The sequence below is a fragment of the Drosophila grimshawi genome, unplaced genomic scaffold (assembly GCF_018153295.1).
Source record: "Drosophila grimshawi isolate 15287-2541.00 unplaced genomic scaffold, ASM1815329v1 contig_311, whole genome shotgun sequence".
Classification (NCBI taxonomy): Eukaryota; Metazoa; Arthropoda; class Insecta; order Diptera; family Drosophilidae; genus Drosophila; species Drosophila grimshawi.
The window spans coordinates 7317177-7337067 of NW_025063098.1; the positions used below are offsets into that span (position 1 = coordinate 7317177).

Here is a 19891-nt window from a genome sequence, read left to right on the forward strand (position 1 = left end):
AATAGATTTAGATTTATAATATATATTTGTTTTTTGCATCTTCTAGACAGTCTGTTTTATTTTTTTTAATGTTTAGTTTAATTTAATTCAAATATTATATTATTTCTTAAGCAAGACAGTCTGTTTTGTTTTCTTCTCTCTTATGATCAGTTCATTATAAATTATTAAGTAAATAATATTTTATTTATTTATTTTACTAAGCAGAGTGCCTTTAGCCTCTAACCGTGGCAGTTACATCTGCGGCCTTTTGAGCAATGTCCACAACCTGAATGGTGGCATCTCGAACATGTTGGCCAATACGCTCCTAAAAGGACATTGATAATCAACGAACATTAAGCTCATATTGAATGTTTAAATAAATAAACTTAATTTGACTTACAATTCTCTTGCCGAGCCTTTTCCAAAAATCTGCTTTTGCTTGACCCATGGCAATGGCTAAGATAAGCACAACAAATATAAAAACTTTGTAGATATTCATGCTGAATTATTGGAACTATTCCTTGAGGATAATACTGACGCTCTGGTGGTTGCAGCAAAAATTGAAAGACTATTGATTAAATGGACTACAGGAGATGCTTTTATATTAAGAAATCATCAAACGTTATTCTGTATTCAGTATTCTGTACAAATGGGGATTTTGTTTTGCAGGAAATATACCTAAATTTATGACAGAATAAGGGAAAATACTGTGAAATATGAATCATTAAAAAAATACCCAAATCTTTTAGTCCAGATGGATATTTTGATTAAATAAATAACGAACATACGTGTGTAAGAATTTTGGTGTGCATTAATATTTAATGGGGCTAAAAAGAGAAGCCATTTAAAAAGCGCGAATATTTTTGCTGGCTGATGAATCATTATTTTCTTTTTTTGCAATAGGTTGTTTGATACATTCACTGTCAGCTAGGCTATAATAAACTGTCTTTAACAGTTAATTGGTTGTTTCTGTTAATTACCAAACCGGTTCGTCAAGCTCTTATGACATCAATAAATTCTGTTTCGGCGTTTGCCAATAAATATTGGAATAGGTTTATAATCCAACTTAATTAAATATTTGAAAGTACTTTTGATTCAGACCCTTGAATCCGGTGCTAAAACTTAATGCGAAAATTGCAATTGAGTTAGACATATTCGATTCCATTAAGTGAATATGTTCTTGTCTTTTGAGCATTGTCAATTTGCCAATTAACTAGATGCTTTGAAAATTTGGAATTTCCGGGGGTTGCACACTAAAACGAGAGTTCCCGACATAACATCAAATTTCCGAAAGTAGAAAGAAAGTAGAATATTAAGATTACTCATCACTGCTACAGAAATAAATATATTTGTTTATTTACAAATATTCGAAAGTTGAATATTGTAGCTTCAGTATTCTGCGGCAATCCTAAAGTTCTGATTGCTAAGTTGAGTTCAAAATACTAACAAAAATTATAAAAAATTGGACATTTGTTCTGCCTTCTGCAAAATTTAGCAAGTGTGCCAAGTTAGACAGTTTTTACAACTGAGGGACCAGTTTGCATAGAAACAGACGGACAGACGGAAAAGGCTACACCGACTCGGCTAGTAATGCTGATAAAGAATATATGCATATACTTTGTGGGATCAACATCAAACATCAAAACAAAAACATAATATTCTCTGCAATAATAGAGTCACGAAAGTCATGATATTACTCTGTATATAATTTTATTTTATTTCTTTTAAAAGTCACAAGAGGTTTTGCTTCGAAATATTTTAATTGTTAAATTTATTTATATATGTAAACACTTAAAATTAAAATAAATATATTTAATGAATAATTGAAGAGCACAGCTATTGATGGGGGCTATTGACATCAGCCCCTGGCAGTGGCTGCAACATTGGCGGCCTGTTGGGCGATACCCAGTCCCTGAATGGTGGCATCCCGAGTGTGCTGGCCAATGCGTTCCTGTAATAACACAAAAATATATCATAAGTATTGGTTTATATTGTGTGCACCTTCAAAACACTTACAATTCTCTTGCCAAGCTTCTTCAACCAACCAGCCTCGGATTGACCTATGCTGACGGCAAGGATGAGGGCAACAAAGATGAAGATCTTGTGGAAGTTCATGTTGAGATGTGGTATTTGAAATTCCTTGGAATGTAGTGGGTTAAGAGCTGAGTTGTTACTGTGGCTGCTGGAGCTGAGCGACTGATGATCTGAGTAGCCAGACAGTGCCTCTTTTATATGTCGAATGATTCAAGCTGTGCGCTCACAGATGCATTGCGATGCTGATAAGGCTTGACACGCTGAGTATTGAGGCTCGGGGATTTTGTTTTGCAAAAAAGTACAAAAGTCATACAGAAATACGGGAAAGTCACAATATGTTTTGTCTTCGAGTCGAATAATATTCTGAACGGTTTATGCTTTTTATGTTAAGTAATTCAACATTTATTTTAAACTTGTGTCATAGAATAAAAACCATTTTTTTCTTCAGAATTAAATGAGCTGATACATCAAGTATATATATTTCAAATGTGCATTTTTAACATACAATTATGAATTTTGCTTTTGTTGAGCAGGTCTTTGATTGCAAACGAATGTGAAATCGACAACAACTGTCTCTTTGTTTGTTAGAGATCATACTCTTATGGTTGGCATATCCGAAGGGGGGTGTGGCACACTATCAACCACCAAATGCCTGCTGTAAAAAAGACAACAACAACACCAACAAACGTCTTTAAATGCGAAGAGCAAAGACAACAAGCGAATTAAAATGAACAGAAACACAAGTTATGCCATAGGAGGATGTGCCCACTGTCAGGATATGCCACTAATTTCCTTAACAAGTAAAAACGCTTTACGGTCCTGGGTCTTGACTTCGGGCAGTGCCAAATCAAATTCAAAAGCGTTACCAAGCAATACGCTTCACCCCCATCCGTCGCTTGCAAACCTGTCGTTCTGTCAGCAGTCGACGGCAGTGTCTAAGTTTCTGTTGCGTTACTTTCCGGTTCTGTTTTTGTTGCTGTGGCGGGCTTTTGTCAAAATGTAAATAAACTCGCTTGAATTAACCGCTGAGTGACAGCCGCAAGCAAGGGCAACCCGCCAGGACAACAAGTATGTCAAAACAGACACATTGCAAACTCCAACTTCAACTTCGAGTCGGATTCGGATTCTCGATTCAAACTCTGGCATAATGAGTTAAGAACATTTGTGCGCTCAGAGAAGCGTAAGTAAGACAATAAATGCAACTGATGATAAAAATCAGCTGTGGGGAGAGCATTCTCGCACATTACAGTAAAGCCAATGTAGGGCTACAAGTTTCTATCATAAGAATATGAATAAAATATTGCAATTTAAAAAAAACTGAAATTATATATATACACTTTAATTTAAATAAGTACTATAATCTGTAACGTTATCTATAAGAAAAAAATATATACTCGAAGCAGCTTGCACTCAAAATCATATTTAAGAGAATTTATAAATGTAGTTTCTTTATGAACAAATAAACATAATCATCTGAACAAATAATTGCTACAGTCGAATGGTTTTTTTTTTTTATATATATACATGATAATGTATTCTAAAATACAAATATTATATTTTATTATATTATATACGTATACTCTAACAGATTACTCAGTTCAGTGCGCCTATAAATGATACAATATTTTAGTGCTTGTCTGCTCGCTCTGAGCTCTAAAGTCAGTTCTCTTAATCTCTAAAAGAGGGAGGGCAGCGCTAAGCAAAACCTTCAATGATAATTCGAAATATACACTTTATATGAATACACGCACCCACACCTACATATAGCTTTATACTTCCTGAGTTCTTTATTGTCTTTTGTGTACACACACCCTTTTATGCCTAGGTCTACGTGCCTAATTGTTTCTGAACATGCCGGGGAATTTTTCTTGAGATTGAGAGACCGGGATTCACAGAGTGCAGGTCCAGAGCAGAACAGATCAATAAGCGCAGTCAATCGATAACCAGAAAGAAATGCTGATAAAGCACCAGGCAACAGACAAACGCATCAGCAACAACAACAATGACAAATAAATACAAAAAAAACGTTCTCTTTGCGGTTCTTTTTGTTTGCCGGCTCGAAGCAGAACCGGTAAGTGGCATAGTCATTTTTGAGTAAAGAGGTCACAAAGTTTCATTCCTGATTTAGCTCGTAGTAAAATTTTGTATTTCACACAATTGGCTGTAGTACAGAAGCAGAAAAACCCGCGCAAAATTTCATTCATGATTTGCCTAGTAGTAAACTTTTGTAATTCACCCAATTTGCATTTGGCTTTAAAGTATGACAAATATTTTTGGTGGTTACCCGGATTAAACCTTTTTTACTGACCTTCTTATGAGAGCGACTAATTGGGAGAGTGCGGAAATACCTAGAATTTTGGCTTAAGTGTTATTCGATATTGTTTTGTTTCGTCATTGGTCTTAGCTTACACAAATTTTGCAGCAATACTTTATTAGTTTATTCCTAAAACTGTATCTGGCATAATCGATCACAATTGCCGGACATATAATAACAAAACATCTGAATAAATGCAAATATATTAGTTGCTAATATATTTACTATTTAAACAAAATTATTTAAATTGTCAAGACATGATTCATGGAAATATTTTTTATGGCAAATCTTACCACACTCACCATGCTTTCTTTCAATTCGCTTTCTTGCGGGACAAAATCCCCCTATGCATTCATGAAAGCCAAATTTGCAAAGAAACAGACTAGCAGACGGACCGGAATGGTAATACCGACTCGGGTAGAGATACTGATAAAGAATATATAAATAATATGGAGTCATATAGGTCATGATTTTAATCTGTATATAATTTGATTTTATTTCTTTTAAAATACACAAAAGGTTTTGCTTCGCAATATTTTCATTACTATTTTTTTTATTATATGTAAACACTTAAATTTAATAAATAAATATATTTAATGGATAATTTAAGAACACAGCTTGGGGTTATTGACGTTAGCCCCTGGCAGTGGCTGCAACATTGGCGGCCTGTTGGGCGATACCCAGTCCCTGGATGGTGGCATCCCGAGTGTGCTGGCCAACGCGTTCCTGTAATAACACAAAAATATATCATAAGTCTTGGTTTATACTGAATATACCTTCAAAGCACTTACAATTCTCTTGCCAAGCTTCTTCAACCAACCAGCCTCGGATTGACCTATGCTGATGGCAAGGATGAGGGCAACAAAGATGAAGATCTTGTAGAAGTTCATTTTGAGATGTGGTATTTGAAATTCCTTGGAAGATAGTGAGTAAGGATTTGAGCTGTTACTGTGGTTGCTGGAGCTGAGCGACTGATGATTTGAGTAGCCAGCTGAACGTGCTTATATACCGCAAATCAGCAGTCGAGCACCTTACCGAGTCTGATAAGGTTTGAACAGATGTTGCGCGAATAAAAACAACGCAGATGAATAGGGGATTTTTTATGGGGAATACTACGCGAATGTCAACCTGACTTTGTAAGAGTTTTAAATTGGGGAATCATTTGTTATATGCTTTTTGATATTTCTTTTAGTAGACCTTATATCATTAGAGCAGTTAAATTGTAAACTTTTATAATTAGCTTATATTGTATTTGCTCTGTTAATACACCATTTATTTCAGCAAAATTATTAAACAGTATTTGTCATGATGTAATTCTGAATACATTAAGGGAGACATTTCTGCGGAATATATCCGAGGTATATATATTCCTGATCAGTATAGAAATATGATAAAACTTGGCATATACATAGACTTTTTACTACAGGCGATAAATATATTGGATTTTGCCGGATCAATCAAATCAATCATATAAATCTCATTGGAACAATCAGTCGAAAGATAAATTCTTTTATGAAATCATTTTTTTTAAATACTCACAAAATCAAGTGACAACATTGCAGTCGGGCGTAACCGACTACAAAATACTCTGATACCATAAAGTATCATCCATGAAATATGATCCTTGAAGGAGATTTTAAGTTATCTGGCGTCTAAGTTTGACTTTAAAAGAGCGGTTGATATGGGCTTCTGGGAATTTTGGGGGCGGGAGTGGGCGTGGCTGAAAACAATTATTAGAGAAAGTTCCTTTTAATCGTTCTTCCAAGTTTGGTAAATTTAGCTCTTAAATTGCGGGAGATATAGGCATTTGATCATTTTGGGACCGAGAGTGGGCGTGGTCCAAAAAACTGTTGAGTAGAAAAATACTTAGAATATTAAAGCAACAATATTCTGATTTCAAATATTTTAAATAAACAAATTAACGTTCTCTCTGCGGTTAATTTAATACGTGTAGGCCCGGTCGAAGCGATCGCTAAATGTCATTACGATCAGCCAGAACAGGTCAGTGGCATATTCATTTTTGAGTGAAGAGCAAAAGAAATCCACACAAAATTTCATTCATGATTTAGTTCGTAGTAAAATGTTGTATTTCACACAATTTGCTGTAGTAGAGAAACAGAAAAACCCGCGCAAAATTTCATTAATGATTTGCCTAGTAGTAAACTTCTGTAAATCACCCAATTTGCATTTGGCTTTAAAGTATGACAAACGTGTTTGGTGGTTACCCGAATTAAACATTTTTTCCTGACATTCTTATTAGAACGACTACACTGCTTGCGTTCGTTCGTCTTCTTGCCAGACAAAATCCCCTATGCATTCATGCAAGCCACATTAAAAGCTTATCAGCCTGCTGCTTGCCGACGGCAGCTTGATGGCTTGAATCATTCAACATATAAAAGAGGCACTGTCTGGCTACTCAAATCATCAGTCGCTCAGCTCCAGCAGCCACGGTAACATTCAGATCTTAACCCACTACATTCCAAGGAATTTCAAATACCACATCTCAACATGAACTTCTACAAGATCTTCATCTTTGTTGCCCTCATCCTTGCCATCAGCATAGGTCAATCCGAGGCTGGTTGGTTGAAGAAGCTTGGCAAGAGAATTGTAAGTGTTTTGAAGGTATATTCAGTATAAACCAATACTTATGATGTATTTTTGTGTTATTACAGGAACGCATTGGCCAGCACACTCGGGATGCCACCATCCAGGGACTGGGTATCGCCCAACAGGCCGCCAATGTTGCAGCCACTGCCAGGGGCTAACGTCAATAACCCCAAGCTGTGTTCTTAAATTATCCATTAAATATATTTATTTATTAATTTTAAGTGTTTACATATATAAATAAATTTAACAATTAAAATATATCAAGCAAAACTTTTTATGTCTTTGAAAAGGAAATAAAGTAAAATAATATAAAGATTAAAATTATGACTTGCATGACTCTATTATTGCAGATGATATTATAATTTTGTTTTGATATTTGTAACGCATTTAAGAAGACGTCATAAACAGAAAATATTTGAGAGACTTTATTTTATTATATTTTAACTTATGTGAACACATTTGACATCGCAGCTTGTCTTGCATTTCCCTTTTGTAATTTAATCTGTTGTTAAATGCGAGCAAAGGTAATTGTAATTTATATTTGTATAAGTTACATGAATCGTACCTATTTCCTGTATTAGACACAAAGCTCTGAATAAATATAAACCTCAAGCTATAATTATTATTATTATAGCTCTTTCATCAGCCCAACTCCCTCATGAACGTGAGGATCTTTGTTGGGTTGAGGTCGTCTATGTCATTGCAATTCAAAATATGCGCCCCTAGGGCGCTATAATAGATATAACAATAAAATTCATCCCATGTCCTGTATATTTAATAATAAATACATCAGTTTGAAAGACTTATACCAAATTCTTACGCAATATTGTAGCTTCAGTAGTCTGCGGCAAACGCAGAGTTATGATAATTAACACTTGTATTAGTTGAGTTCAGAATACTGACAAAGATTAAATTAATTTGAAATTTGTTCTGCATGCTTCAAAAATAAGCATATATGCCAAGGTCGATAGTTTTCATACTGAGGGACCAGTTTGCATCGAAACAGACAGACGGAAAAGGATATACCGACTCGGCTAGTGATGCTGATAAAGAATATATACATATACTTTGTGGGGTCAACATCAAACATCAAAACAAAAATATAATGTTCTCTGCAATAATTAAGTCAAGCAAGTCATGATTTTATTCTGTATATAAATTTATTTTATTTCCTTTTAAAAGTCAAAAGAGGTTTTGCTTCGAAATATATTAATTGTTAAATTTATTTATATATGTAAACACTTAAAATGAATAAATAAATATATTTAATGAATAATTGAAGAGCACAGCTATTGACGGGGGCTATTGACATCAGCCTCTGGCAGTGGCTGCAACATTGGCGGCCTGTTGGGCGATACCCAGTCCCTGAATGGTGGCATCCCGAGTGTGCTGGCCAACGCGTTCCTGTAATAACACAAAAATATATAATAAGTATTGGTTTATATTGTGTGCACCTTCAAAACACTTACAATTCTCTTGCCAAGCTTCTTCAACCAACCAGCCTCGGATTGACCTATGCTGACGGCAATGATGAGGGCAACAAAGATGAAGATCTTGTAGAAGTTCATGTTGAGATGTGGTATTTAAAATTCCTTGGAAAATAGTGGGTTAAGATCTGAGCTGTTACTGTGGCTGCTGGAGCTGAGCGACTGATGATTTGAGTAGCCAGCTGAACGTGCTTATATACCGCAAATCATTAGTCGAGCATCTTACCGAGTCTGATAAGGTTTGAACAGATGTTGCGCGAATAAAGAACGCAGATGAATAGGGGATTTTTTATGGGGAATACTACGCAAATGTCAAATTGACTTTGTAAGAGTTTTAAATTGGGGAATCATTTGTTATATGCTTTTTGATATTTCTTTTAGTAGACCTTATCTCATTAGAGTAGTTAAATTGTAAACATTTAATCTTAACTTATATTGTATTTGCTCTGTTAATACAGGGGGAGACATATCGACATATCAGTCGAAGGATAAGTTATTTTATGAAAAACTTTTTTGCTTTTAAATATCCTAAAAAAAAATGATCCAAATGTGTGTTTTACTGATCACACTTGAACACAAAAATCATTGAAATCATTCCTTAAGTACAATCGGTCAAAATAATAATTCTTGAATATTGCTATCAACATTTTGAAATCATCAAAATCGGACTGCGGTATCATACAGCTTTCATAGGTTGGCTTAATAAATTTATATTAAAATTTAAACAACGACAATTTGACTTCAATCTATATGGGTTTGTAATCAAAGATGTAAGAAAGATTTAATTTTGCATGTTCTTATATAAAATAAAGAGCTTGACTAAATTACTAATTAACATTCAGCCCTCAATTTTTGTAAATTTATTTTAAGAAAGTATCTCATAAATCAACTACAGGATAAAACGGGACAGATCTAGATAGTAATGTTTTCTCCTGTTCACTCATCTCCAAAACCGACCAAACGTACTGGTTACTGTGCTGCTTTCATTATGTGGGTAAATATATTAACATCCAACAGGTATTTCTTACACCTTCCTTTTTCGAAAAAGGAACAGAACAGAACAGAGCAGAACAGATTAATAAGCACGGCCAATTTATTACTAGCAATAATTACTGATAAAGAGCCATGCAACAGGCAAACACACCAACAACAACAACGACAATGACGACAAATGAAAATAAAAAACGTTATCTCTGCGGTTCTTTTATTACGTGTTTGCCCGCTCGAAGCGATCGCTCAATGCCATAATGATCAGCCAGAACAGGTCAGTGGCATATTCATTTCTCAGGAGAGAGATAAAAAACCCGCGCAAAATTTCATTCATGATTTGCCTAGTAGTAAAATTCTGTAATTCACCCAATTTGCATTTGGCTTTAAAGTATGACAAACGTGTTTGGTGGTTACCCGGATTAAACATTTTTTACTGACCTTCTTATTAGAGCGACTAATTGGGAGAGTGCGGAAATACCTAAAATTTTGGCTTAAAGTGTTATTCGATATTGGTTTGTTTCGTCATTGGTCTTAGCTTACACAAATTTTGCAGCAATACTTTATTATTTTATTCCTAAAACTGTATCTGGCATAATCGATCACAATTGCCGGACATATAATAACAGCACATCTGAATAAATGCAAATCTAGCATTTAGTATTGACCCAAAACTATTTAAATTCACAAGGTATGATTCATGGCATATTTTACCTTTTTCACCATACTTACTTTCATCTCGTGTGCTTTTTTGCAAGACAAAATCCCCTTTGCATTCATGCAAGCCACATAAAAAGCTTATCAGCCTGCTGCTTGCCGCCGGCAGCTTGATGGCTTGAATCATTCGACATATAAAAGAGGCAATCTCTGGCTACTCAGATCATCAGTCGCTCAGCTCCAGTAGCCACAGTAACAACTCAGCTCTTAACCCACTACATTCCAAGGAATTTCAAATACCACATCTCAACATGAACTTCTACAAGATCTTCATCTTTGTTGCCCTCATCCTTGCCATCAGCATAGGTCAATCCGAGGCTGGTTGGTTGAAGAAGCTTGGCAAGAGAATTGTAAGTGCTTTGAAGGTATATTCAGTATAAACCAATACTTATGATATATTTTTGTGTTATTACAGGAACGCATTGGCCAGCACACTCGGGATGCCACCATCCAGGGACTGGGTATCGCCCAACAGGCCGCCAATGTTGCAGCCACTGCCAGGGGCTGATGTCAATAGCCCCCGCCAATAGCTGTGCTCTTCAATTATTCATTAAATATATTTATTTTATTAAATTTAAGTGTTTACATAGAATAAAATAAAATTAACAGTTAAAAATTATAATATAAAATGTTATTCAGATTAGAATCATTATTTGCATGGCTCCACTGGTGCAGATGATATTATAATTGTGTTATTATGCTTGTATTGCATTGAAGAAGACGATCCCACAAAGTATATTTATATTCTTTATCAGCATCACTAGCCGAGTCGCTTTAGCAATTTTGGTCTGTCCGTCAATTCGTCGTCCGCCTGTTTGTCTCTTGCTATGCAAACTAGTCGACTTGGCATATATACATACTTAATTTTGCAGAAGGCAGAACAAATGTCGAATTTGTTTTCATCTTTGAACGTATTCTGGACTCAACTTATTTATATATATGCTAATAATTATCAGCTACAATATTGTGTAGGAAATTATATTTATTATTTATAAGCACACCAAATTTGTTTATTTATGCAATTATAGAAATATAAATATATTTATATACATATATATATGTATATATATAAATATACAATATATATACATATAAGCTACATTTGACGGTCTATTATTTATAGCGGAAAAACAAATATTTATTACTCCAAATTTTGCAAGTGCAAAAAGGGTAACAAATAAAAATACGTAGCTACATGTTAGAGTCATTTAAACGGATGTATTTTTATTAAATACACAGTTTATTGGATGCATTTTATTGTTTATATCATATTAATTCATGCTGTTAAATACAATGTTAAACATGTCAAATGTGTTCACATAAGTTGACAGCTAAGCGTCAGGCACTCTTCTCTAACATATTTTCTGTTTATTATCTTGACGTCTTCTTCAATGCGTTACAAACATCAAAAGAAAATTATAATATCATCTGAAAGATTAGAGTCGTGCAAGTCATAAGTTTAATCTGTATATAATTTGATTTTATTTATTTTAAAAGACACAAAAGGTTTTGCTTGATATATTTGAATTGTCAATTTTATTTTATTATATGTAAACACTTAAATTTAATAAATAAATATATTTAATGGATAATTTAAGAACACAGCTTGGGGTTATTGACGTTAGCCCCTGGCAGTGGCTGCAACATTGGCGGCCTGTTGGGCGATACCCAGTCCCTGGATGGTGGCATCCCGAGTGTGCTGGCCAACGCGTTCCTGTAATAACACAAAAATATATCATAAGTCTTGGTTTATACTGAATATACCTTCAAAGCACTTACAATTCTCTTGCCAAGCTTCTTCAACCAACCAGCCTCGGATTGACCTATGCTGATGGCAAGGATGAGGGCAACAAAGATGAAGATCTTGTAGAAGTTCATTTTGAGATGTGGTATTTGAAATTCCTTGGAAGATAGTGAGTAAGGATTTGAGCTGTTACTGTGGTTGCTGGAGCTGAGCGACTGATGATTTGAGTAGCCAGCTGAACGTGCTTATATACCGCAAATCAGCAGTCGAGCACCTTACCGAGTCTGATAAGGTTTGAACAGATGTTGCGCGAATAAAAACAACGCAGATGAATAGGGGATTTTTTATGGGGAATACTACGCGAATGTCAACCTGACTTTGTAAGAGTTTTAAATTGGGGAATCATTTGTTATATGCTTTTTGATATTTCTTTTAGTAGACCTTATATCATTAGAGCAGTTAAATTGTAAACTTTTATAATTAGCTTATATTGTATTTGCTCTGTTAATACACCATTTATTTCAGCAAAATTATTAAACAGTATTTGTCATGATGTAATTCTGAATACATTAAGGGAGACATTTCTGCGGAATATATCCGAGGTATATATATTCCTGATCAGTATAGAAATATGATAAAACTTGGCATATACATAGACTTTTTACTACAGGCGATAAATATATTGGATTTTGCCGGATCAATCAAATCAATCATATAAATCTCATTGGAACAATCAGTCGAAAGATAAATTCTTTTATGAAATCATTTTTTTTAAATACTCACAAAATCAAGTGACAACATTGCAGTCGGGCGTAACCGACTACAAAATACTCTGATACCATAAAGTATCATCCATGAAATATGATCCTTGAAGGAGATTTTAAGTTATCTGGCGTCTAAGTTTGACTTTAAAAGAGCGGTTGATATGGGCTTCTGGGAATTTTGGGGGCGGGAGTGGGCGTGGCTGAAAACAATTATTAGAGAAAGTTCCTTTTAATCGTTCTTCCAAGTTTGGTAAATTTAGCTCTTAAATTGCGGGAGATATAGGCATTTGATCATTTTGGGACCGAGAGTGGGCGTGGTCCAAAAAACTGTTGAGTAGAAAAATACTTAGAATATTAAAGCAACAATATTCTGCTTTCAAATATTTTAAATAAACAAATTAACGTTCTCTCTGCGGTTAATTTATTACGTGTAGGCCCGATCGAAGCGATCGCTAAATGTCATTACGATCAGCCAGAACAGGTCAGTGGCACATTCTTTTTGAGTAAAGAGCAAGAGAAATCCACACAAAATTTCATTCATTTTTTAGCTCGTAGTAAAATGTTGTATTTCACACAATTTGCTGTAGTAGAGAAACAGAAAAACCCGCGCAAAATTTCATTAATGATTTGCCTAGTAGTAAACTTCTGTAAATCACCCAATTTGCATTTGGCTTTAAAGTATGACAAACGTGTTTGGTGGTTACCCGAATTAAACATTTTTTCCTGACATTCTTATTAGAACGACTACACTGCTTGCGTTCGTTCGTCTTCTTGCCAGACAAAATCCCCTTTGCATTTATGCAAGCCACATTAAAAGCTTATCAGCCTGCTGCTTGCCGACGGCAGCTTGATGGCTTGAATCATTCAACATATAAAAGAGGCACTGTCTGGCTACTCAAATCATCAGTCGCTCAGCTCCAGCAGCCACGGTAACATTCAGATCTTAACCCACTACATTCCAAGGAATTTCAAATACCACATCTCAACATGAACTTCTACAAGATCTTCATCTTTGTTGCCCTCATCCTTGCCATCAGCATAGGTCAATCCGAGGCTGGTTGGTTGAAGAAGCTTGGCAAGAGAATTGTAAGTGTTTTGAAGGTGCACACAATATAAACCAATACTTATTATATATTTTTGTGTTATTACAGGAACGCGTTGGCCAGCACACTCGGGATGCCACCATCCAGGGACTGGGTATCGCCCAACAGGCCGCCAATGTTGCAGCCACTGCCAGAGGCTGATGTCAATAGCCCCCGTCAATAGCTGTGCTCTTCAATTATTCATTAAATATATTTATTTATTAATTTTAAGTGTTTACATATATAAATAAATTTAACAATTAATATATTTCGAAGCAAAACCTCTTTTGACTTTTAAAAGAAATAAAATAAATTTATATACAGAATAAAATCATGACTTGCTTGACTTAATTATTGCAGATGATATTATATTTTTGTTTTGATGTTTGATGTTGATCCCACAAAGTATATGCATATATGCCGAGTCGGCATATCCTTTTCCCTCTGTCTGTTTCGATGCAAACTGGTCCCTCAGTCTTAAACCTATTGACCTTGGCATATATGCTTAATTTTGAAGCATGCAGAACAAATGTCAAATTAATTTAATCTTTGTCAGTATTCTGAACTCAACTAATACAAGTGTTAATTATCATAACTCTGCGTTTGCCGCAGACTACTGAAGCTACAATATTGCGTTAGAATTTGGTATAAGTCTTTCAAACTGATGTATTTATTATTAATATACAGTACATGGGATGAATTTTCTTGTTATATCTATTATAGCGCCCTCGGGGCGCATGTTTTGAATTGCAAAGACATAGTAGACCCCAACCCAACAAAGATCCTCACGTTCGTGAGGGAGTTGGAGCTGATGGAAGAGCTATAATAATAATAATTATAGCTTGAGGTTTATATTTATTCAGAGCTTTGTGTCTAATACAGGAAATAGGTACGATTCATGTAACTTATACAAATATAAATTACAATTACCTTTGCTCGCATTTAACAACAGATTAAATTACAAAAGGGAAATGCAAGACAAGCTGCGATGTCAAATGTGTTCACATAAGTTGACAGCTAAGCGTCAGGCACTCTTCTCTAACATATTTTCTGTTTATTATCTTGACGTCTTCTTCAATGCGTTACAAACATCAAAAGAAAATTATAATATCATCTGAAAGATTAGAGTCGTGCAAGTCATAAGTTTAATCTGTATATAATTTGATTTTATTTATTTTAAAAGACACAAAAGGTTTTGCTTGATATATTTGAATTGTCAATTTTATTTTATTATATGTAGACACTTAAAATTAATAAATAAATATATTTAATGGATAATTTAAGAACACAGCTTGGGGTTATTGACGTTAGCCCCTGGCAGTGGCTGCAACATTGGCGGCCTGTTGGGCGATACCCAGTCCCTGGATGGTGGCATCCCGAGTGTGCTGGCCAACGCGTTCCTGTAATAACACAAAAATATATAATAAGTATTGGTTTATATTGTGTGCACCTTCAAAACACTTACAATTCTCTTGCCAAGCTTCTTCAACCAACCAGCCTCGGATTGACCTATGCTGATGGCAAGGATGAGGGCAACAAAGATGAAGATCTTGTAGAAGTTCATGTTGAGATGTGGTATTTAGAATTCCTTGGAATGTAGTGGGTTAAGATCTGAGTTGTTACTGTGGCTGCTGCAGCTGAGCGATTGATAATTTGTCTGGCATGCAAGTGCCGTTTTTATAGCTCACTGGTGCTCAGCGATTCTGATAAGACTCGACCTGATGTCGCTGAAATATTTATAATATATAATAGCTTCAAGCGAAGGGGACTTTTTATTGAGCGAAACTACACAGAATTCAACCTTGGCCAAAACAAAAAGACGGGGGAAATTTTTCGGTATGTGATTTTTGATAAGTGAAATTGGAACCGGTGTATTTCTCCAGCACATGTATAAATACCTGTTATTTGCTTAAGAAAATAACTAATTATTCTTACTGTATCTGCAGTATCTAAAATTTGTTATCGTTTTCCCCAAAGTATAAAGTACATTTTTCTTTTATGTGCTGAATCTTAATATTTATATCTATTATTTACATAGATATGGACCGCACTGAAAATTTTAGTTGTCTGTATTATTTATTAATTAGTAGTTTCACCAATTTATTTATTTAATAAGCAAGTATTGTAGTACTAATCTAAATGCTAAGTCCAGATCAAAATGGTTTTGGTGTTGAAAATGATTTTAGATTTAAGAAAAATTATGGTAAAGAATCAAATGAATCATTAAAATGTAATTAAGCTGTTAGATTTGAGTTTTCGTTTTGTTTAATGTTTTTTACGTTCACATTCAAACAGCACACATGCGCCACCTATCGCTTCGCGTACAAAGCAAACCACCGCTGCCAACTTCACGTCAAAAGCAACCCTGAGTACCGATGACGTTTGCACAGTTCAGTGTCGCGTCGCTGACTTCCTTTCCTGTCAAAATAGTCGACAAAGGTTGGTGTAAATTTTCTGTGAACGCGATGAAAAAGTCGAAAAACCGGCGCAACATGCAACGCAAAGCCGAAAATAAATGCGAAAATACGTTAACAAAACAATGCCAATCATTTTGACACAAAGTGCCGAGTGAAAGCCATTCAAATCAAGTCGATGCACAGTGATTAGAAAAACGACTAGCGTTGAAAGAAAATTTGCTTTCGCGGCTTTGCTGTTGCTGTACACTAATTTTGGCAGCATTAATCACAATATTAAACGGGCATTCCATTCGATTTGCAGATGGCTATCGGCTCCAAGATTATTAAGCCCGGCGGCTCCGACCCCGATGAGTTCGAGAAGTCCATTGCCCAGGCGCTCGTTGAGCTGGAGGCCAACAGCGATCTGAAGCCTTATCTGCGCGATTTGCACATTACCCGTGCACGCGAGATTGAGTTTGGCAGCAAGAAGGTGAGTTGTTGCTGTTGATTGATGTCGACTCCAGCTAATGTGTGTTTACTCTCTCTCTCTCTCTCTCTCTGTGTGTGCGCGTGTGTTTGCAGGCCGTCATCATCTACGTGCCCATTCCCCAGCAGAAGGTGTTCCAGAAGATCCAGATCATTCTGGTCCGCGAACTGGAGAAGAAATTCTCCGGCAAGCACGTTGTCGTCATCGGCGAGCGCAAGATTCTGCCCAAGCCGACCCGCAAGGCGCGCAACCCATTGAAACAGAAGCGTCCACGCTCGCGCACTCTGACCGCTGTGTACGATGCCATTCTGGAGGATCTGGTCTTCCCCGCCGAAATCGTTGGCAAGCGTGTCCGCGTCAAGCTGGACGGCTCCCAGCTGGTTAAGGTGCACCTGGACAAGAACCAGCAGACCACCATCGAACACAAAGTGAGTGTCGCCAGCTGTAACAATATTACTCGAAATTTAACCACTGTGCGTTGTTGTTGTCCCCGTGTTATTTGCGGCGCGTCTGCCAAGCGTCGTGATTGTCACAGGGGACACACAGCATTCGCCAATAACTCGTTATTGTGCACCACTAACGCCGCCGTGCCGGTGCACATCTCCATATATTGGCCACATTTATAGCAATGCTACCGTTCTTGTGTTATTTGCTGAACTTAGTTTATCATTCAGTGATTGTCAAACAGAACGCACAGCAAATTCCAAGCCAGTTAACTCCACGTTGTTGAACCTATCAATACCAAGGTGTCTACATAACTATCCTCTGGCTACATTCCTCCTCTAAATATGTATACACAACTAAAGGATAAATCCAGAGCATATGTAATAATTGTATGTTTAAGGCAGATATATTCTATTTAAACTTCTATCAATATAATGTTTAGTGTAATTAGTTTGCATGGAAAAAAACAGAAAGATTGCCACTTATATATAATAATTGTGAAATTTGAGAATATACTTATAACCAGACTTGAAGGGTTTACACGATGAAACAGACACCGTTCTTGTGTTATTTGCTGAATTTAGTCTCTCATTCAGTGATTGTCAAACAGAACGCACAACAAACTCCAAGCCAGTTAACTCCACATTGTTGAACCTATCAAAACCAAGGTGTCTACATAACTATCCTCGGGCTACATTGCTTTAAAGTTATAGAAAAGTTTCAGTAGTACAGATGAACTCAACCTGAATATTTAGATAGTTGCTGTACAAATAAGCAGACGTATTATATGTACAATTATATCCACATATATTCATATAAGAATATATTAGTTTTCGAGAACCATTCAGAAAACCTGATGTTTTATATGATGATTGAGCAAAAACAGTTATAAACAAATTGACTCGAATAACGTCTCCTTTAATATGGGTTATACACTTAGTGACAAATTTTTAATACCGTTCTTGTGTTATTTGCTGAATTTAGTTTATCATTCAGTGATTGTCAAACAGAACGCACAACAAACTCCAAGCCAGTTAACTCCACATTGTTGAACCTATCAAAACCAAGGTGTCTACATAACTATCCTCGGGCTACATTGCTTTAAAGTTATAGAAAAGTTTCAGTAGTACAGATGAGGAACTCAACCTGAATATTTAGATAGTTGCTGTACAAATAAGCAGACGTATTATATGTATAATTATATAATTATATCCACATATATTCATATACGAATATATTAGTTTTCATAGAACCATTCAGAAAACCTGATGTTTTATATGATGATTGAGCAAAAACAGTTATAAACAAATTGACTCGAATAACGTCTCCTTTAATATGGGTTATACACTTAGTGACAAATTTTTAATACCGTTCTTGTGTTATTTGCTGAATTTAGTTTATCATTCAGTGATTGTCAAACAGAACGCACAACAAACTCCAAGCCAGTTAACTCCACGTTGTTGAACCTATCAAAACCAAGGTGTCTACATAACTATCCTCGGGCTACATTAATCTGGAATTTATGCGCAACTAGAATGGTGTTAAAGAACTACAGATTCAGAGCTTAACTTACAAGCTTACTCTAAAAAGGAAATTCTATTAGTATAGCTTTATCAACGAAGTTGAGAGAATCAAAGAGGAAAACGGAAATTTTGAAATGATCAAATTTGAGAACATATTTATAAACAAACGAGTGTTAGGTGTCACACAACATTATATTACTCACTCTATAATTGAAACGGCGACCGTTCTTGTGTTATTTGCTGAATTTAGATACTCGTTCAGTGATTGTCAAACAGAACGCACATTAAGTACCACCTTACTCCATAATGTTGAGCTGACTCTGGTCTATAGCTTTTACATTACTAAAAGCTGGTTACATGCCCCTCTCCATGAACACACGCATCTGTTGTTACTTTAAAGCTTAAAGCCTCCGCCTATTTGCCTCCCAAGCGCCGTTTTGTGCCTGGTGCCTTGGGACTTCCTATATCGGCGGCAAATTAAACAGACTCGTTTAACCAATTTTTACTACAGCTATTTATGTTGCAGCAAAAGGCTGAACCGTTTGACACTTTTTGTCATATTATTTATATAATTATTGTTTATTATTACAATACTGTTTAATATTATTTATATGTTTAACTAAATGGAGCTGTGACTAATTTATTTGTATTCTGTTTTGCAGGTTGACACCTTCACCTCGGTCTACAAGAAGCTTACCGGCCGCGATGTTACCTTCGAATTCCCAGACAACTACCTGAATGTCTAGATTGTGTTCCGCTGGCAATGTCGTCGTCGTCGCGCTGGTTCAGCTCAATCAGAAATTCTGTTGTACAGAAGATGCGGTTTTTTTTACAAGAGCTGAATGAACGTAACTTCAACTAAATAAATCAGTAAACATTTTTAAAAATTAATTAAAGTATTGTTTGAAATTTATAAATGGCTTTAAATTCTAATTGATGCTTGCCACATGACACCTGCCGCGGAAAATTCTTCAAAGCCCCACATGAAACATTAATTGTAATTTAATACTAAACAACGCCTTGTCATTATGAGAGTGTAATTTTTAATTCCTTGGCGCGCTCTGATCCACTTTGATGTACATGGACTTCTTTCTTTGATTAACAGCAATCGTGAATGGAAACACGCATCACTTCCGAGCCTTATGTGTGTCATCTTGTTATCCACTCCCCGAGGCGACATATTCGAATGTGCGTTTAATTAAAAAGTGCGTGGCGCATATTTATTGGATTCACTTTGTAACTTTTGTTGTTTCATAGGCCTGCCTGTTTGCCTGCCCCCTCCAGCCAGCTGGATGCTGTTGTACAAACACTTGTGGTAGCGATGCA

General features: G+C 35.7%; 10 protein-coding genes and 5 non-coding genes across 15 annotated transcripts; 9 read left to right on the plus strand and 6 right to left on the minus strand.

Annotated features, from left to right (window-relative positions):
* Window positions 1-211: 211 nt before the first annotated feature.
* LOC6564218 (cecropin-C) lies at window positions 212-478 on the minus strand. The gene is made up of 2 exons (XM_001990068.1): window positions 380-478; window positions 212-304 (listed from the first exon to the last, which is right to left on the minus strand). Exons 1-2 carry the CDS (start codon window positions 476-478, stop codon window positions 212-214), a joined length of 192 nt encoding a protein of 63 aa, XP_001990104.1.
* Window positions 479-1758: 1280 nt separating this feature from the next.
* Window positions 1759-2148, minus strand: LOC6564217 (cecropin-C). Its single transcript, XM_001990067.3, has 2 exons — window positions 1996-2148; window positions 1759-1930 (listed from the first exon to the last, which is right to left on the minus strand). The coding sequence occupies exons 1-2, from the start codon at window positions 2092-2094 to the stop codon at window positions 1838-1840; spliced, it is 192 nt and encodes a 63-aa protein (XP_001990103.1). The 5' UTR covers window positions 2095-2148; the 3' UTR covers window positions 1759-1837.
* A 2756-nt stretch (window positions 2149-4904) lies between these two features.
* On the minus strand, window positions 4905-5260 carry LOC6564216 (cecropin-C). The gene is made up of 2 exons (XM_001990066.3): window positions 5119-5260; window positions 4905-5053 (listed from the first exon to the last, which is right to left on the minus strand). Exons 1-2 carry the CDS (start codon window positions 5215-5217, stop codon window positions 4961-4963), a joined length of 192 nt encoding a protein of 63 aa, XP_001990102.1. The 5' UTR covers window positions 5218-5260; the 3' UTR covers window positions 4905-4960.
* A 1520-nt stretch (window positions 5261-6780) lies between these two features.
* On the plus strand, window positions 6781-7150 carry LOC122322514 (cecropin-C). Its single transcript, XM_043215100.1, has 2 exons — window positions 6781-6934; window positions 7000-7150. Exons 1-2 carry the CDS (start codon window positions 6836-6838, stop codon window positions 7090-7092), a joined length of 192 nt encoding a protein of 63 aa, XP_043071035.1. The 5' UTR covers window positions 6781-6835; the 3' UTR covers window positions 7093-7150.
* A 1035-nt stretch (window positions 7151-8185) lies between these two features.
* Window positions 8186-8555, minus strand: LOC6571774 (cecropin-C). The gene is made up of 2 exons (XM_001997911.3): window positions 8404-8555; window positions 8186-8338 (listed from the first exon to the last, which is right to left on the minus strand). Exons 1-2 carry the CDS (start codon window positions 8500-8502, stop codon window positions 8246-8248), a joined length of 192 nt encoding a protein of 63 aa, XP_001997947.1. The 5' UTR covers window positions 8503-8555; the 3' UTR covers window positions 8186-8245.
* Window positions 8556-10317: 1762 nt separating this feature from the next.
* LOC6571866 (cecropin-C) lies at window positions 10318-10676 on the plus strand. The gene is made up of 2 exons (XM_001997999.3): window positions 10318-10475; window positions 10541-10676. The coding sequence occupies exons 1-2, from the start codon at window positions 10377-10379 to the stop codon at window positions 10631-10633; spliced, it is 192 nt and encodes a 63-aa protein (XP_001998035.1). The 5' UTR covers window positions 10318-10376; the 3' UTR covers window positions 10634-10676.
* Window positions 10677-11632: 956 nt separating this feature from the next.
* LOC122322515 (cecropin-C-like) lies at window positions 11633-12043 on the minus strand. Its single transcript, XM_043215101.1, has 2 exons — window positions 11905-12043; window positions 11633-11839 (listed from the first exon to the last, which is right to left on the minus strand). The coding sequence occupies exons 1-2, from the start codon at window positions 12001-12003 to the stop codon at window positions 11747-11749; spliced, it is 192 nt and encodes a 63-aa protein (XP_043071036.1). The 5' UTR covers window positions 12004-12043; the 3' UTR covers window positions 11633-11746.
* A 1528-nt stretch (window positions 12044-13571) lies between these two features.
* On the plus strand, window positions 13572-13938 carry LOC6564215 (cecropin-C). The gene is made up of 2 exons (XM_001990065.3): window positions 13572-13719; window positions 13785-13938. The coding sequence occupies exons 1-2, from the start codon at window positions 13621-13623 to the stop codon at window positions 13875-13877; spliced, it is 192 nt and encodes a 63-aa protein (XP_001990101.1). The 5' UTR covers window positions 13572-13620; the 3' UTR covers window positions 13878-13938.
* A 984-nt stretch (window positions 13939-14922) lies between these two features.
* LOC6564214 (cecropin-C) lies at window positions 14923-15363 on the minus strand. The gene is made up of 2 exons (XM_001990064.3): window positions 15181-15363; window positions 14923-15115 (listed from the first exon to the last, which is right to left on the minus strand). Exons 1-2 carry the CDS (start codon window positions 15277-15279, stop codon window positions 15023-15025), a joined length of 192 nt encoding a protein of 63 aa, XP_001990100.1. The 5' UTR covers window positions 15280-15363; the 3' UTR covers window positions 14923-15022.
* Window positions 15364-16087: 724 nt separating this feature from the next.
* On the plus strand, window positions 16088-19456 carry LOC6564007 (40S ribosomal protein S7). The gene is made up of 4 exons (XM_001990063.2): window positions 16088-16154; window positions 16434-16601; window positions 16694-17026; window positions 19228-19456. Exons 2-4 carry the CDS (start codon window positions 16434-16436, stop codon window positions 19309-19311), a joined length of 585 nt encoding a protein of 194 aa, XP_001990099.1. The 5' UTR covers window positions 16088-16154; the 3' UTR covers window positions 19312-19456.
* On the plus strand, window positions 17233-17375 carry LOC6564212. Its single transcript, XR_047192.2, has one exon. It is a non-coding gene; the product is annotated as a small nucleolar RNA psi18S-1377 (small nucleolar RNA).
* Window positions 17599-17741, plus strand: LOC6564211. Its single transcript, XR_047191.2, has one exon. It is a non-coding gene; the product is annotated as a small nucleolar RNA psi18S-1377 (small nucleolar RNA).
* LOC6564210 lies at window positions 17999-18141 on the plus strand. The gene has a single exon (XR_047190.2). It is a non-coding gene; the product is annotated as a small nucleolar RNA psi18S-1377 (small nucleolar RNA).
* On the plus strand, window positions 18411-18553 carry LOC6564209. Its single transcript, XR_047189.2, has one exon. It is a non-coding gene; the product is annotated as a small nucleolar RNA psi18S-1377 (small nucleolar RNA).
* On the plus strand, window positions 18788-18926 carry LOC6564208. The gene has a single exon (XR_047188.2). It is a non-coding gene; the product is annotated as a small nucleolar RNA psi18S-1377 (small nucleolar RNA).
* Window positions 19457-19891: the final 435 nt, after the last annotated feature.

What these genes read in the sequence shown, in the direction of transcription:
- LOC6571774 (XM_001997911.3), bottom strand. Translation starts at nt 8,502, where the DNA reads ATGAACTTCTACAAGATCTTCATCTTTGTTGCCCTCATCATTGCCGTC. An exon ending in AGAAGCTTGGCAAGAGAATT is followed by an intron (nt 8,339 to 8,403) that starts GTAAGTGTTTTG and finishes GTGTTATTACAG; the next exon opens with GAACGCGTTGGCCAGCACAC.
- LOC122322515 (XM_043215101.1), bottom strand. Translation starts at nt 12,003, where the DNA reads ATGAACTTCTACAAGATCTTCATCTTTGTTGCCCTCATCCTTGCCATC. An exon ending in AGAAGCTTGGCAAGAGAATT is followed by an intron (nt 11,840 to 11,904) that starts GTAAGTGCTTTG and finishes GTGTTATTACAG; the next exon opens with GAACGCGTTGGCCAGCACAC.
- LOC6564007 (XM_001990063.2), top strand. Translation starts at nt 16,434, where the DNA reads ATGGCTATCGGCTCCAAGATTATTAAGCCCGGCGGCTCCGACCCCGAT. An exon ending in TTGAGTTTGGCAGCAAGAAG is followed by an intron (nt 16,602 to 16,693) that starts GTGAGTTGTTGC and finishes GTGTGTTTGCAG; the next exon opens with GCCGTCATCATCTACGTGCC. An exon ending in AGACCACCATCGAACACAAA is followed by an intron (nt 17,027 to 19,227) that starts GTGAGTGTCGCC and finishes TCTGTTTTGCAG; the next exon opens with GTTGACACCTTCACCTCGGT.
- LOC6564217 (XM_001990067.3), bottom strand. Translation starts at nt 2,094, where the DNA reads ATGAACTTCCACAAGATCTTCATCTTTGTTGCCCTCATCCTTGCCGTC. An exon ending in AGAAGCTTGGCAAGAGAATT is followed by an intron (nt 1,931 to 1,995) that starts GTAAGTGTTTTG and finishes GTGTTATTACAG; the next exon opens with GAACGCATTGGCCAGCACAC.
- LOC6564214 (XM_001990064.3), bottom strand. Translation starts at nt 15,279, where the DNA reads ATGAACTTCTACAAGATCTTCATCTTTGTTGCCCTCATCCTTGCCATC. An exon ending in AGAAGCTTGGCAAGAGAATT is followed by an intron (nt 15,116 to 15,180) that starts GTAAGTGTTTTG and finishes GTGTTATTACAG; the next exon opens with GAACGCGTTGGCCAGCACAC.
- LOC122322514 (XM_043215100.1), top strand. Translation starts at nt 6,836, where the DNA reads ATGAACTTCTACAAGATCTTCATCTTTGTTGCCCTCATCCTTGCCATC. An exon ending in AGAAGCTTGGCAAGAGAATT is followed by an intron (nt 6,935 to 6,999) that starts GTAAGTGTTTTG and finishes GTGTTATTACAG; the next exon opens with GAACGCATTGGCCAGCACAC.
- LOC6571866 (XM_001997999.3), top strand. Translation starts at nt 10,377, where the DNA reads ATGAACTTCTACAAGATCTTCATCTTTGTTGCCCTCATCCTTGCCATC. An exon ending in AGAAGCTTGGCAAGAGAATT is followed by an intron (nt 10,476 to 10,540) that starts GTAAGTGCTTTG and finishes GTGTTATTACAG; the next exon opens with GAACGCATTGGCCAGCACAC.
- LOC6564218 (XM_001990068.1), bottom strand. Translation starts at nt 478, where the DNA reads ATGAATATCTACAAAGTTTTTATATTTGTTGTGCTTATCTTAGCCATT. An exon ending in AAAGGCTCGGCAAGAGAATT is followed by an intron (nt 305 to 379) that starts GTAAGTCAAATT and finishes ATGTCCTTTTAG; the next exon opens with GAGCGTATTGGCCAACATGT.
- LOC6564216 (XM_001990066.3), bottom strand. Translation starts at nt 5,217, where the DNA reads ATGAACTTCTACAAGATCTTCATCTTTGTTGCCCTCATCCTTGCCATC. An exon ending in AGAAGCTTGGCAAGAGAATT is followed by an intron (nt 5,054 to 5,118) that starts GTAAGTGCTTTG and finishes GTGTTATTACAG; the next exon opens with GAACGCGTTGGCCAGCACAC.
- LOC6564215 (XM_001990065.3), top strand. Translation starts at nt 13,621, where the DNA reads ATGAACTTCTACAAGATCTTCATCTTTGTTGCCCTCATCCTTGCCATC. An exon ending in AGAAGCTTGGCAAGAGAATT is followed by an intron (nt 13,720 to 13,784) that starts GTAAGTGTTTTG and finishes GTGTTATTACAG; the next exon opens with GAACGCGTTGGCCAGCACAC.